This window comes from Daucus carota, chromosome 1 (genome assembly GCF_001625215.2).
Source record: "Daucus carota subsp. sativus chromosome 1, DH1 v3.0, whole genome shotgun sequence".
NCBI lineage: Eukaryota > Viridiplantae > Streptophyta > Magnoliopsida > Apiales > Apiaceae > Daucus > Daucus carota.
The window spans coordinates 29,413,350-29,426,997 of NC_030381.2; the positions used below are offsets into that span (position 1 = coordinate 29,413,350).

General features: G+C 31.8%; 1 protein-coding gene across 2 annotated transcripts; it reads left to right on the plus strand.

Annotated features, from left to right (window-relative positions):
- The first annotated feature begins 3,980 nt into the window (after positions 1-3,980).
- Positions 3,981-13,648, plus strand: LOC108205694 (F-box/kelch-repeat protein At1g55270). 2 transcript variants are annotated; one of them, XM_064079178.1, is made up of 4 exons: positions 3,981-4,373; positions 4,452-4,522; positions 11,164-11,218; positions 11,955-13,648. In XM_064079178.1, exons 2-4 carry the CDS (start codon positions 4,488-4,490, stop codon positions 13,203-13,205), a joined length of 1,341 nt encoding a protein of 446 aa, XP_063935248.1. In that variant the 5' UTR covers positions 3,981-4,373; positions 4,452-4,487; the 3' UTR covers positions 13,206-13,648. The 2 variants fall into 2 exon arrangements, with proteins under 2 accessions (XP_063935248.1, XP_017231206.1); XM_017375717.2 differs by lacking the exon at positions 11,164-11,218 and having other exon boundaries at positions 3,985-4,373.

Consider the following 13,648-nt stretch of genomic DNA (forward strand, 5'->3'; position numbering starts at 1 on the left):
TCTCATAGAAATAACCAAGTAGATGTCAATGACAGGTTGATGGAGGAGGTATTTTTCTTGATGACAGTTAGAGCAAGTCTCTATCTTGTCATAGATCCAAACTGTCAACCACTACAGTGGGTTCATTTACTTCAGATGCAGGCCCGTGCAGAAGATTATTAACTAAATTTTAAATTTATACTCTCGTTTGATATGTCGGGACTGTTCGTAATATGAGATAAATTATTAATTTACGTCTAATTTATAAAACTAAATATAATCGTGATCTTGTTGGTTTCGTATTTATAAAGTTTTTATACTCCCTTCATCTCATATTATGTGTCTTATTTTGATTAAAGAATCAAATTAACTAGAGTTTGACCGCAAATTACACATATTATCTGACTTCAAAAGATTAAAAAAAACTTAATTTATTAGAAAATATATCTAATCGCTTTCAAAATCCATTTTTTAGATTATTAAAATAATTAATAAATTTCCTTTAATTAATGGTCAAAATTTGGTCAAATTGACCATCTAATAATAGTCAAGAGAGGACATATATATGAGATGAGGGGAGTATTAAATATTAATATAAAATTAAAGATATTATTAATCTTCCTCCGTCGCACCAGGTTCTCTACAGTGGGAGACGGAGGGCTCGACACGCATTTTAAGACTTCCGTTATGTATAGTTGCATAATTTATTTTTAAAATTTTCTTTTTCTGAATAAAACTTCAGTGTTTAAATTTTAATTTAGAAAAAAAATAGAAGTAAATTATGTAAGTATGTTTAACCAGAGTCTTAAAATGCGTGTCGAGATTACGTTCTACGATGTACCATTGTCATTATTAACATGAAGTCATCTGCGTGAATGTGTTCGGTTAATAATATATTCATATATAATAGACTTAAAATATAGTTATAGTATATTTTTAAATAATAGACTTAAAATGTTTTATTCCCATTTGGCAAAAAAGAAAATGTTTTATTCCCATTAAAGTTGGAAAAAAAGCTCAATTAATAACATATTTATACATAATATATCCCTGTCAATTGTCATTATTAACAGGAAGTCATCTGGGCGAGCTAATCTACCCTCGATTTTTTTTAAACATGCTTAACATTTTTGAATATTTTTGACATTTTCAGGAAAATGAACAAATCAGTATTCACGAAACATAAATCTCATCCAAAATTCCGTACGTGTATATCGCGATCCATAACATACAGATAATACCCGTAAGCTGACATGTTAAATGTTAACAAAATCTTCTGATATATGATTCTGAAATCACGCTTCTTTTTAAACAATAATTTGAATCATAATTTTCAATTCAATTCCCACTCATTTGACAAACATAATTTCTTTCTTTCTCCGTTTTTGTGAATTTTGAAATATTTATATTATTATCCTATTGTCTTTGTCACTACGATTCATTAGAATATATGGTATTGATTTTCTTCCGTGTTAGAAAGAAAAAAAGAGGATGGTCTACAGAATTTCTGCTATAGTTTGAGGATAGAGGTACAAAATCCATTCAAGGTGATGTTAAGTGAAGAAGCATGCAGAATTATACAAATCATAAATTACATGTAATTCAACAAGCATCCATTTCTTGATACTAACCGTCTAGTGTACTAGAATTTTTATGACATTAATTCCAGTTTCTTCATATATATGACACTAGATTGGATCTAACACACTTTATTATGATGTTCAGCTTCTCCTGCAAAGTATGTTGTCAATAATGTTATCTTGTTGTCTCAGCTTCCATCAATCATGTTGTCATGAACTTGAATTGTGTAAAAATAAACTTGCTATCTTTATTCGTTATACAACCAACTTTGTTGCCAATGTTTGAGTGTGCTATTGATAAATTCACGCTTTCATCTTTTCTAACATTGTTGTATATAGATGTGATAGTTGCTTTGGCTTGATGTCGTGATACTATCAAATCTTATGCCTGAACAAGTAGATGAACTTCTCCAGCACTTTGACTTGTCGATACAATTATGACAGTGCCTAGTAAACATGTTGTCCCTGTTATAAAAAATACCATGACCTAAATAATGTGTTTTACTTAACTGATTACAAATAAAGTAACATTACAAATACATTTTCATCAATAATCACATAATATCTAACATATCATATAAGAAAACTACACATGTCGTCAAAAAATGAATCTTCTTGAATTAAAAAAATCATGAAAACAACTGAATTATAAGATAAAGAATAATTAAAGTAATTGACATAGCTCATGTGTCATATTTTATATTATTCAGACTCTGCGCTATCATAGAAATCAAAACTGAACCAATATTAATCTTGTTTTAAATAGTGTAGATTCAAGTTCTTAATACTAGGAGTATGTTTCCTAAAATTCTCATTAGCATATTAAACTTCTACATCTAACATATTAAACTCAACTCATGTTGGTTTATTTTAAAAAGTGTTCATCAGGTTGTGTCATTGATAAATGGGGATTACTAATAAAAAATGTCAATATACCTTATAGCTTGCGTTGGAGCGCACATTAACATAACTACCAAACTCAAAATAACCCTTTCCAAATCAGTACCAGTAAATCAATACCAAAATTAAGAATAGTCCTTCAATTGACCTAACTCATTCAACATAGGATTAATTTTAATTAAACCGATTTCATCAACGTTAACATAGTCAAAATAATCTAATAAATATTCAATGTAATCTAAGAAATCACAAAAATAGCATTTTAAATTTTAAGTCATTTCTCCATCATGATATAACTTTTTTCAAAAAATACTTTCAGTTTCTATAATAATATACATGCCACAACAAATACAAGACACTTCTTAATAAATATACGGGTTAATTATCTGTTGGTCACTGAAGCGGGCTTAATGTATCAAGTTGGTCACTGGACTGAAAATAATATCAAGATGGTCATTAAAGTCACCATAAACGTCAAACAAGTACCTCGAAATATGGTTTCAAGCAGTAAAAATATTATTTATAGAGTTTTACACATTATTCTTGAATGTTACCATAACCAAGTAAAAGGTTATGATTTCTACTATTTATGTTAATATATTTAGATTTTATCAAGTTACTTATTATTTATTTTTAATTAAAACAAAAGAAATAACTATATAATAAAAAAATAATAAATAAATTTGTTAAAAATAATGATAACTCGTGAATCACATTATTAATCTAATAATATTATAATTAGGCTAATGGACGGGGTACGATATTCTCAATAATTTCAGAAATTTATGTTTTTCATATGATTTTCGAATATTAAATTGACGATTTCCTTGAATTCAATATTCGATGATGAAGATTAAAAAAATTTGTTATACTTTCTAACTATATTTGATAGATGGTCGTTATAACAGAAGTAGCTGGTAGGTGAAAATATATCAGAAGTAGCTGGCAGGTAAAAATATATCAGATTGGAATTTAATATTTTTAGATATTGTTGGTAGTTAAAAGTTGAGAAATAATAAAATACTTTCGTCGTCGGATCATATCTTATGATATTTTCACTCAACAGCTATTTGATTAGCCCATAGTATATTAATCAACTAAAAAATTCAGATATCATTAAATTGCTTACAATTATTTTTAACCGATATTATATTTAAAACTCATAAAAAATAATTAGATGACTGTAGTTTTTATTAAATTCTAGCTATCTATTTAATAAAAATGTCTAAATAAAATATTCTATCACTGTTACCTATCAAGATTTGCTCCCCTCAACTAAGGAGATGTCCAACTAAAACACCTCCGACCATCAGGGACGAAGATCATCTCCTCTGAATAACAGGTATATTCACATTTTCTTACTATTAGATTTTTATTTCGACAATTACCGTGTAATTAAATCATATTTTGGGTCCCAGAGGTGCATATGTAACCTTGCTTTTTCTAAATTAAATAACAGAGCTATTTTTTTTCATGTAACATTAAATGGGTTTGACCCATAATTGAATGCTTGCAGCTAACACCAGTAAAGTCGTTTTGTCCTGTACCAAGACCTGGAAGCAGTGATTATAAGTTAAAGTGTGTACTAATGTATTCATTTGCAAATCTAATGTATATACCTATATCACTTCTTGTAGTAGATGGTATTTAAGGCTAATGGGTCCAGTTGTTTACCTTCAGTTAATCACTGTATTAATCTCTCTCTCTCTGTCTCTCTCTCCCAACTAAACAAGACCCTCCCCTCTTGAAGCTGCTCTTTAGTTCCAACTCCCAAGCTGTGTTTTTCTTCTTCCTTTTTATGCATAAAATTGGCCTTTTGGAGTTGACATTTATTTGGATTTCTTTACCCTCTTTCTGGGATCAGATTTGAGAATTGGGGGTTTGATTTGAAGAGTTCTTGATCTGGGTTTATTGGTAAAGACATCTTTTTTATTTCTGATAAATCTTGATATTATTTTTGGGTTTGAAATTGGAATTTTTTTATGTGTGTAGTTTTGAAGATGGAGCAATCTGCTGAAAGGTCTCCAAATGGACACAGGGGTTTTAGAGTTCAAGCTCCCTTGGTAAGTCTTTTTTTTTTTTTTACCCAGATGGACAAATTCATAGATATGCAATGTTACAAGAAGTTTGGGTATGTATGAGCGGTTTTATGGTTTCCCCATATGATTTTCTTTGAATTTTTTTTTTGAAATTTGATGAAGATGTTTGCTATGATTATAGGTTAATCTGTTGTGGGTATATATGTATGTAGATTGGTTATGCACTTTGGGTTTCCACACTGATTACTTAGTTGAGCTCTCAAGTCTTAAGTCTGTGTTATGATTCAAATTGGAGTAATTTTAATTCAGCCACTTTAGATCTGTTGTTTTGCTTGGTTCAGTTCTGTTGCAAAAAATATTGACAATGATTTGGTGTTTGCTATTACCTGGGTCAAAAATCTCTTAAATGAGTTTTATCCTTGAATTTGTTTGCTTGAGAAACAATGGTATAACGTGTAACAGTAAGTGTTGTCTGTCTTATATAAAATCCTTTTTCCTACTTGAATAGTCAAACCTGTTTTTTTGTGACGGAATGATATAGGCTTTTTACATATTCAATGTGGACAATACCTACTCCACAACTTGGCTACTTGTCTCTATGTTTTACTATGATCAGAATTTTCCTTAACTAATCCACAATCTTTTATTGGTGTGTGCCTTGTTCTTCACCAATCTGTGAAAGAGTAGTTGCCATGTATGATCGAGAAACTCACCTGTAAGAATATGAGTACCCTATACTGCCGATGAGTCTATCAGTTGCACAGCCAAGTACGCAGTCCTCATCAAAAGCTGTTTTTTTTTTCCGGGGTGGGTGGGTTGTCTTTGTTTTCATTCCACGGACTATGGTTTTTATGCAATCTCTTTTCTTTGCATTCATTTTTGTACTTGCCACTTTCAAAGCTCAACCAGTCCTCATCCATCACAGACACTGATCCAAAAATAAATGCATCAGGGTCATGAACGTGTCTGAGCATAAGTCCAAGTACTTTGTTGTCTGTAAGAGTATCGAAAAGCAATGATTCTCGTCTCTCCACCTTTTTTCCTTTTTATCTCTCCTCCAACTTTATCCCGGCTAATGATTCTATCAGCTGGATAGCTACCTACTTTTAGTAAATGCAGTGATCACTACATTTATTTAACTGATTGTTTGATATACCTTTTGATATTAGTATCTCCTAATTTAAAGGACAATTTGGGATAAAGAACCTTCCAAAACAATGAAACTGAGAGTGTTACCAATCTATAGGTTCTTTGCTAACTCAATTTTTTTATGTGGCGTTTCTGTAAGTAATGGAGAATTATGCAAGTAATGGAATGCTTCGCATGAGGAGTTAACCGTGCAGTTGAAATGAATTAAAGACACTGTAGAAAGAGAGATGAGGCAGATATGAATATACTATCTCATAGAAGGAAATTGAATATTGAGATAAAAGGGACATATATATCTCTTTGCCTTCTTACTGAGTGTCATGCTAATTAGCAAAGACATGTTCCCCTTTTTCATTAAGCCTCACTCTAATATTTCTCTTGTTCTTACTCTACTGCCCCCTTCAAAGCATCCAAATTAAAGCAGAATCATATTATATATAACATCTGTATTAATGGCGCCTGGGAGGGGCAAGAAAAGTCTATACAGTGTTCCTCATCAATCCAGTCTAATAAAGATACCCAGGAACAGTAAATTAAACATAATGTTTTCTTCCCTTCGAAATTATGCAGCGACGGACGTCGATGCTCTTTAATTGCTAAATAGTGTCTTCAATCTTCATAAACACCACTTTTTACACAAATTCATCTCCACATCTTGGTCCCTCAAGAGTCAATCTATGCCATTACAGTGAGTTGTTTTTGTATCCATTGACCTTAATGCATGTCTTAACTCCTCAAGTTATTCTTTATTTATATGTTGATGATTTTCACTTCTGTTGTAATAGGATGCTTAAAAGAGAGTGAGATGCTATCATGATTAGATAGGTGTAGCGATTAACTTATGTTAGATGCCCTTTTGCTCCATTAAAATTGCGTTAAGTCATTCTCTATGAATTTCTTATAAAGCTAAAAATTCTACAGTTCTTAAAGGCTAATATTAAAGTCATTTGATAAATCTCTTTTCCACTAAAACCTCTATAGAGTAATATCCTTGATACCAAGAAATATTATTAGTATTGTTGTCTAGTTGGCGACTAGTCGATTAAGCGACGAAAGGATGTCGACTCAACATGTCGGCTAGCTGTGTCGATATTTTGGTCTCCTGGTCTACTAGTCAACTAGTCGAGCTACAGATTGAGCATTCTAACCTTTTTTCTCATTGCTGACTTCTTATTGTTTCCAGTTTCCTACAGAATGTTTGCTGTTATGTTAATAGTGTCTGGTTATGTGTTTCTTGCATTCTGCAGTTCTAATTTTTGCATTCTGCGATTTTTTGTCCTGCACCTCTGCATATTTCTGCTCTGTTTTTTTGCAACCTGTATTGTTGCATAATTCTGTACATATTATTCTTGCATAATTTTGTTGTTGCACTGCAATACTAGTAGTCTAGTACCATACTTCATTACAAATTAGATCACATCACAATATCACACAATTGTTATTTGTTAATTGTGACATATTTTACATGATTACCAGTACTTTCTTTGTTGTTATTTGTTGACTCTTTCCGCTTTCCCATCATTCTCTTCAAGTGTTTGATCTTTAATTCCTTAAATTCTGAAATATAATATTGTGAAGGTGTTAGAACTTAGAAACCTAAATTACATAATGTATATGCATTATATTAATGTATAATACATCCTCTGTCCCCTAAGTTCTTTACCTTGGGGACGGGCTATAAAATTTAGTTTTACAAATTGTTTTATATTTTTTTTACTTCTGTATAAAAATTTAATGTTTAAATATTTATACCAAAAATAAAATTTTAAAAATAAGTTACGAAACTATATTTTATATGCACCTTATAATGTGTGCCAAGTAATGCAAAAAAAAACTGTAAAGAAATGAGGGGGGCGGAGGGATTAATATATTAGAGTATTTTTTTGGCCGCCTAATCGACTAGTCAACTTGCCAGAGGTCCTTCGACTTACCGACATGAAACCATGATTATTACCATAGAATATAGATAGAGGTTTATTATGAAAAATAATTAACAAGATAGTTACTGTAGATCTCTAGTACATGAGTCTGAAATATTTATCATAAGTTTAAAAACTTAAAAATAATTGACATAATATTTACTCCATATATACATGATTGAAAGATATATCATAAAAATCAAGAATACTTGAGTTACGGGAGGATGATGGTTTGAATCTATGTGTGCATAAGTGTAACAGCCCAAATTTTCGGACTATCAACCAATTGACGAATATTGAAAGGATTATATACCTAGTCAAATAAAATTAAGAATTAAGAAAATTACTGATAGGTTTCAATGTTCGAAAGAAAATAATAACAAATATGAAATTAACTAAACTTATTTCACAAATTTATTAAACAACTAAATAAACAACGGCTCAAGACTAAACCTAAGGCCTGAGTAGCACTCACGTTAATCCCCGCTTACCCCTTATTACCTGCGGAAATGAAATAAACGAGAGTGAGCCAATGCCCAGTACGAATATAAAAATAATGCAAGTGCAAGGAGCCTGAATAATCTCGAACAATGATTAAAATAAAGGGGTTTTCTCATAAATACCTAAGTCTAAAATTATTTTTGCAAAAATACTACATCTTTTTTAAATATTTTGCAAAAATACCAAACTTTTGAAAATATTTGCAAAAATACTGTATGCAACCCGTTGCAACCACATGCAACCTTACTTTCAACCAGATGCAACCATATTTGCAACCCCTGCGAGGCCAATTAACTGAAGTTGCATCTGGTTGCATCTAGTTGCAGACCGTATTTTTGCAAATATTTTTTAAAAAGTTCATATTTTTGCAATTTTTTTCAAAAGATAGTAAAATCGCAAAAAAACTTAGAAAAAGTGGTATTTTTGATAAATTCCCTAAAATAAATTGGCACAAATAAGTACCTCAAGTCACAATAATTGAGATAAACAATGAACTACAAATAAGGCTCAAGGGTGAATAAATGACACAATGTGGGTCTCTTACACAAAACTGTACTTGCTCAACTCCAAACACCGAGCAAATACAGAACAATGATTTCTTCTTCGGATATCCACAAGAAGAAATAGAGAATGTATAAAACATTCTGCAAAACAATAACGATCATGATCTTCTCACGTCTCATACCCAAGAAACGTGCTCGTATGCTTAAATCACCGATACGAGTTGGTGTCTAGTTCACCTTTACTACGAACTCCATGTGAACATTGTCCGTGATTTACCCACACGGATCAGTTTAAGAGCCCAAACAATTACAAAAGTTGCCGACTCAGGAAACAAAATAAATACAATGACGCAATAACCATGCGAAAAGAAACAATTAATATGAGCCAAGGCAACAACAATTTAAATATATGGAGGCCAAGTGAAGAGTAGTGTACAATAATAAAAGAGATTTTTAAGGGTGTCACAATAATAAATATAATAAATATTTATTATTTAAATAAAAGGAGAGAAAGAAATAGAATCCGTACCTCGAAATTCACACACCAAACACTCACGAAAAGCCGTAATTAATCCGCTAAACTCCTGATCCCGAACCTAAATACGAAATTATAATACATTATTAAATTACATTATTTATTATTATCTCTCTAATTATCAATCTAATGCTTAACTGACTTGTGATTATATTAGACAATTAGCATACTCCTAATCGTACAATTTATTAACTAATAATTAGGGTTCAATCTTCTGATTTACTAATTCCAATAATCATGAAGAAATTAAAGATGCAGGACCGAAATAGCACATGAAGGTAGTACTATAATTATTACAGAACTATATCATATTAATCATCTTTATAAATCTACATATGTGCCTCTTATACAATAACTCACGTAATGCCATATTACTGTTGCTAATCTTTTACAAATAAATTAACATTATAATTTACAATTAATGACCCGCACCAATAATTAAGATAATTAAAATAACTAATATCAAATTAATAAACTATAATTACTACCCGACTTGCAAATCATGACCCTGAAATCAACCAGTGTATTACTTAAGCAATTCTATAGCCACTGTATTTGATTAATTAAATACATGAAAGATCACATGTTCAAGTGTACTCTAGGAATATCAGTATTAGTGAGACACCTTAGTCGCTTAGTTTTATACTTCCTCAGGCTACTAAAACATGCACAAAGATTCAGTAAGGGAATTGTGCTCCTATTAAAATAATAATATAAAGTGCGTGTAAAACAAACCTAGTAACATACTCACTCCGTCCCTTTCATTTCTTAACATTTCTTTTTCACTGCTCGACACGCATTTTAATGCGTCTATAAAACATAGTTCTATAACCTTTTTCTAAAATTTTCTTTTTCTGAATAAAAATTTAAACATCAAACTTTTATTCGGAAAAATAAAAATTTTAAAAAAAGTTATAGAATTATACTTTATAAGAGCATTAAAGTCCGTGCCACGCTCCCGTCCCCAATGTTAAGAATTAAGAGGGACGGAGGGAGTATATCATATGCACGCTCAGGTATAAATAAGAAGAAAAACAAACTTTGGCCCATGAATATATAAATAAATTATACAACGCATACATATATAAGTGTATAGAGAATTACCTCTCTTACTCCGAACTAAAACTAATGGCTAGAAAGTGAAGGAGCTCTGTTATGCCTCCATATTTCTTATCTATGTTCCTCACCTATTACGCCGCGTTCAATTTTAGAGATCTCTCGGGTCTGTTTATAAGTATTTATCCACATGGAGAAGCAATGTCCTAGGTCAAGTATAATTCTACTGTGGTTAGCCAAATCACTAAACCGTTAGTAATTTTATCCCTTTGCTTATCCTAATTAGAAATCAAAATTTAAATGCAAATTCTAATCCTAGATAAAATACTATTGCTAAATCCACTTACGGATTTTATATTATTTTTATTAAATAATACGAATATTACATTGTAGGAGTTATCTAAACGAACAAAGCAACCTTATTCATGATTTTAGAGTCTAATTAGATCTCTTTAACTAATTTATAGATACTACTAGAATTATCACTATAAAATAATAGAATCCAACATGTAAATTACAAATTTATTATTATCATAAATAATTAATTTGAGGAAAATATTGGAATATTATAATAAGTGTGTTCATTTTAAAAGAAAAGTTAAAGGAAATTGTATTAACTCAAATTATCAAGTCATTGTCAAATATAATATTAAACAAATGAACAATATAATTTTAGTCATCTTAAATTTTTACTTAACGTTATTATATATTGTTTGGTTGTATTTTTTGAGGATAATTTTCAAGTAACAAAATTTTCCGCTGTTTTTGTGTAATAAAATTTTCTTGTCTTAAAATTGCATAAAAATCATACTTGATATATCTTCAAATATTTTGTAATATATATATAAGCAATTCTATCTTCATCTTTATATTAGATAAAGAATAATCCCCAGGCGTACGACGCTCTATAATATCATTAGAACTATATTTATCTAAATTTCTAGAGCAACTGCATTTTAAAGTTTTAAAAATAGAATCTCCTTATTTACTTCTATTTTACAGGAAGGAAGGAAATATTTGTACAAGACAAGTCTCTAGAGAGAAGGAGATAATTTATGTAAGACAATTTTTATACAGAAAAAAATAATTATATAGATTCGAATAATTATATAAAACCGGTCTCTATTTTATAGAAATATAAACAATCATATTAGTCAAGTCTTTTTATATGGAACTACGGAAGGAAGTAGTTATGTAAGACAAGTCTTACAAAATTGAAACAAGTATGTAAGACAATTAAATTTCATTCATTTATTTTATCATAAAATTCTTATAATATAAAGTTTTGTAAATTTTTCACTAATAACACTACTTCTATACATTTAGTACAAATTGAGCATCTGCCCAACAACACATCAAGGCATCAATATATAAAAATAGTAGAAAGAGGATCTATACTCTTTAATATATTATAAAATTCTTATAAAAAATATAGAAAAGATGGTGTTAAGAAAATCATAGAATATTACATTGTAGAGGTTATTTTCAAATAACTAGTCCGGAGTTGGTACTGTAAATTTTTATTACAGTAAAAGGTTTTTCTTATATCAAGTAAGGTTCTACTGTACAAGAACCTGCATTGGGGAGTCATTAATTAATGTTACTCGGTAAATAATCCGCTCATTAATATTATACCTGTCTAGCAATCAGAATGAAGGACGATAGTATGCTAGGAACAAGTATCGCCATTGTGGCTGTAAGCTGTTACGTTGTATATATTCTTTCTGCTGCCTAAAATATTTTTATGAGCAAGTCATATTGTCATTTGTTCTCTAACACAGAACTTTTATCAGGTGGATTCCATTTCTTGCTACTGCAAAGTAGATGCTGGATTAAAAACTGTTGCAGGGGCAAGGAAATTTGTCCCAGGATCAAAACTTTGCATCCAGCCTGATATCATTCCTCGTGCACACAAGACAAAGAGCTCTCGCAGGGAGAGGACCAGAGTTCAGCCACCCCTCTTGCCTGGACTTCCTGATGATCTTGCTATTGCTTGTCTAATTAGAGTTCCGCGTGTCGAACACAACAAACTCCGTCTTGTATGCAAGAGGTGGAACAGGCTTCTGGCAGGAAACTTTTTCTACTCTCTTAGGAAGAGTCTTGGAATGGCTGAAGAGTGGATTTATGTTATCAAAAGAGACCGTGATGGAAGGATCTCTTGGCATGCATTTGATCCTACCTATCAGCTATGGCAGCCACTGCCACCTGTTCCAGGTGAGTACAGTGAAGCTGTTGGATTTGGTTGCGCTGTTTTAAGTGGTTGTCACCTTTACTTATTTGGAGGAAAAGATCCCATCAAGGGTTCAATGAGACGTGTCATTTTCTATAGTGCTCGAACAAATAAATGGCATAGGGGTCCAGACATGCTCCGGAAAAGGCATTTTTTTGGTTCTTGTGTCATAAATAACTGTCTTTACGTGGCTGGTGGTGAATGTGAGGGAATTCAAAGGACTCTCCGTACTGCTGAAGTTTATGATCCGAATAGGAACCGTTGGAATTCTGTTTCAGACATGAGCACTGCAATGGTTCCTTTTATTGGGGTAGTTCATGATGGAATGTGGTTCCTAAAAGGACTTGGGTCCCACAGAGAGGTTCTTAGTGAAGCATACATTCCAGGAACAAATTCATGGACGCCAATCAGTGATGCGTTGGTCGCTGGGTGGCGCAATCCGAGCATCTCTATGAATGGGAAGCTGTATGCATTAGATTGCCGTGACGGGTGCAAACTTAGGGTGTATGATGAAGCTACAAACTCTTGGAGAAGATTTATTGACAGTAAGCTCCATCTCGGTGGCTCTCGTGCTCTCGAGGCTGCTGCTCTTGTTCCTCTCAATGGAAAGCTCTGCATTATTCGGAACAACATGAGCCTCAGTTTGGTTGATGTATCGAGTCCAGACAAACGTGTTGAGAGTAATCCACAGCTTTGGGAAAATATTGCTGGGAAAGGCCACTTCAGGACTCTATTCACAAATATTTGGTCTAGTATAGCTGGTCGGAATGGACCAAAGAGTCATATTGTACATTGTCAGGTACTTCAGGCTTGAGTTCTGACGGCATGTCATTGCTGCTGTTGTACATTCCCAAAGATCTGCTGTAGCTTTTGCCTTCCGAAGAGACTTAAGAGAACAAAGACGCCAAATTGAATAGTTTTCCCTGAAAATTCAAAGCGAGATTATGATTTCTAGCGGAATTAGTTTCATGTCCAGATTCAGGTAGTATTTAGAGGACGTGCATTCACAAGGTGATGGTGAGGTTTTGCTGGTTTTGGCATATAGCTGCTGTATAATTTCTCAATATTTTCACATATGAGCAAAAATTAGCTGCAAGCATATTTTATCATCATCAGCTGAATCTGCAGTAGTATGCCTTTTGGCATCTTAGGCAAAAATAAAGATTCTTACAACTTTGTGAATACACAAGCGTTTAGACCATGGATTACATTTTTGTGGAATGGATATTGATAAAATGTCACTTTTAATTGTGTGCC

Coding starts and splice junctions, on each gene's coding strand:
- LOC108205694 (XM_064079178.1), top strand. CDS start 4,488: ATGGACACAGGGGTTTTAGAGTTCAAGCTCCCTTG. Junction 4,523..11,163: donor TTAGAGTTCAAGCTCCCTTG/GTAAGTCTTTTT, acceptor TCTATTTTACAG/GAAGGAAGGAAATATTTGTA. Junction 11,219..11,954: donor GAGAGAAGGAGATAATTTAT/GTAAGACAATTT, acceptor AACTTTTATCAG/GTGGATTCCATTTCTTGCTA.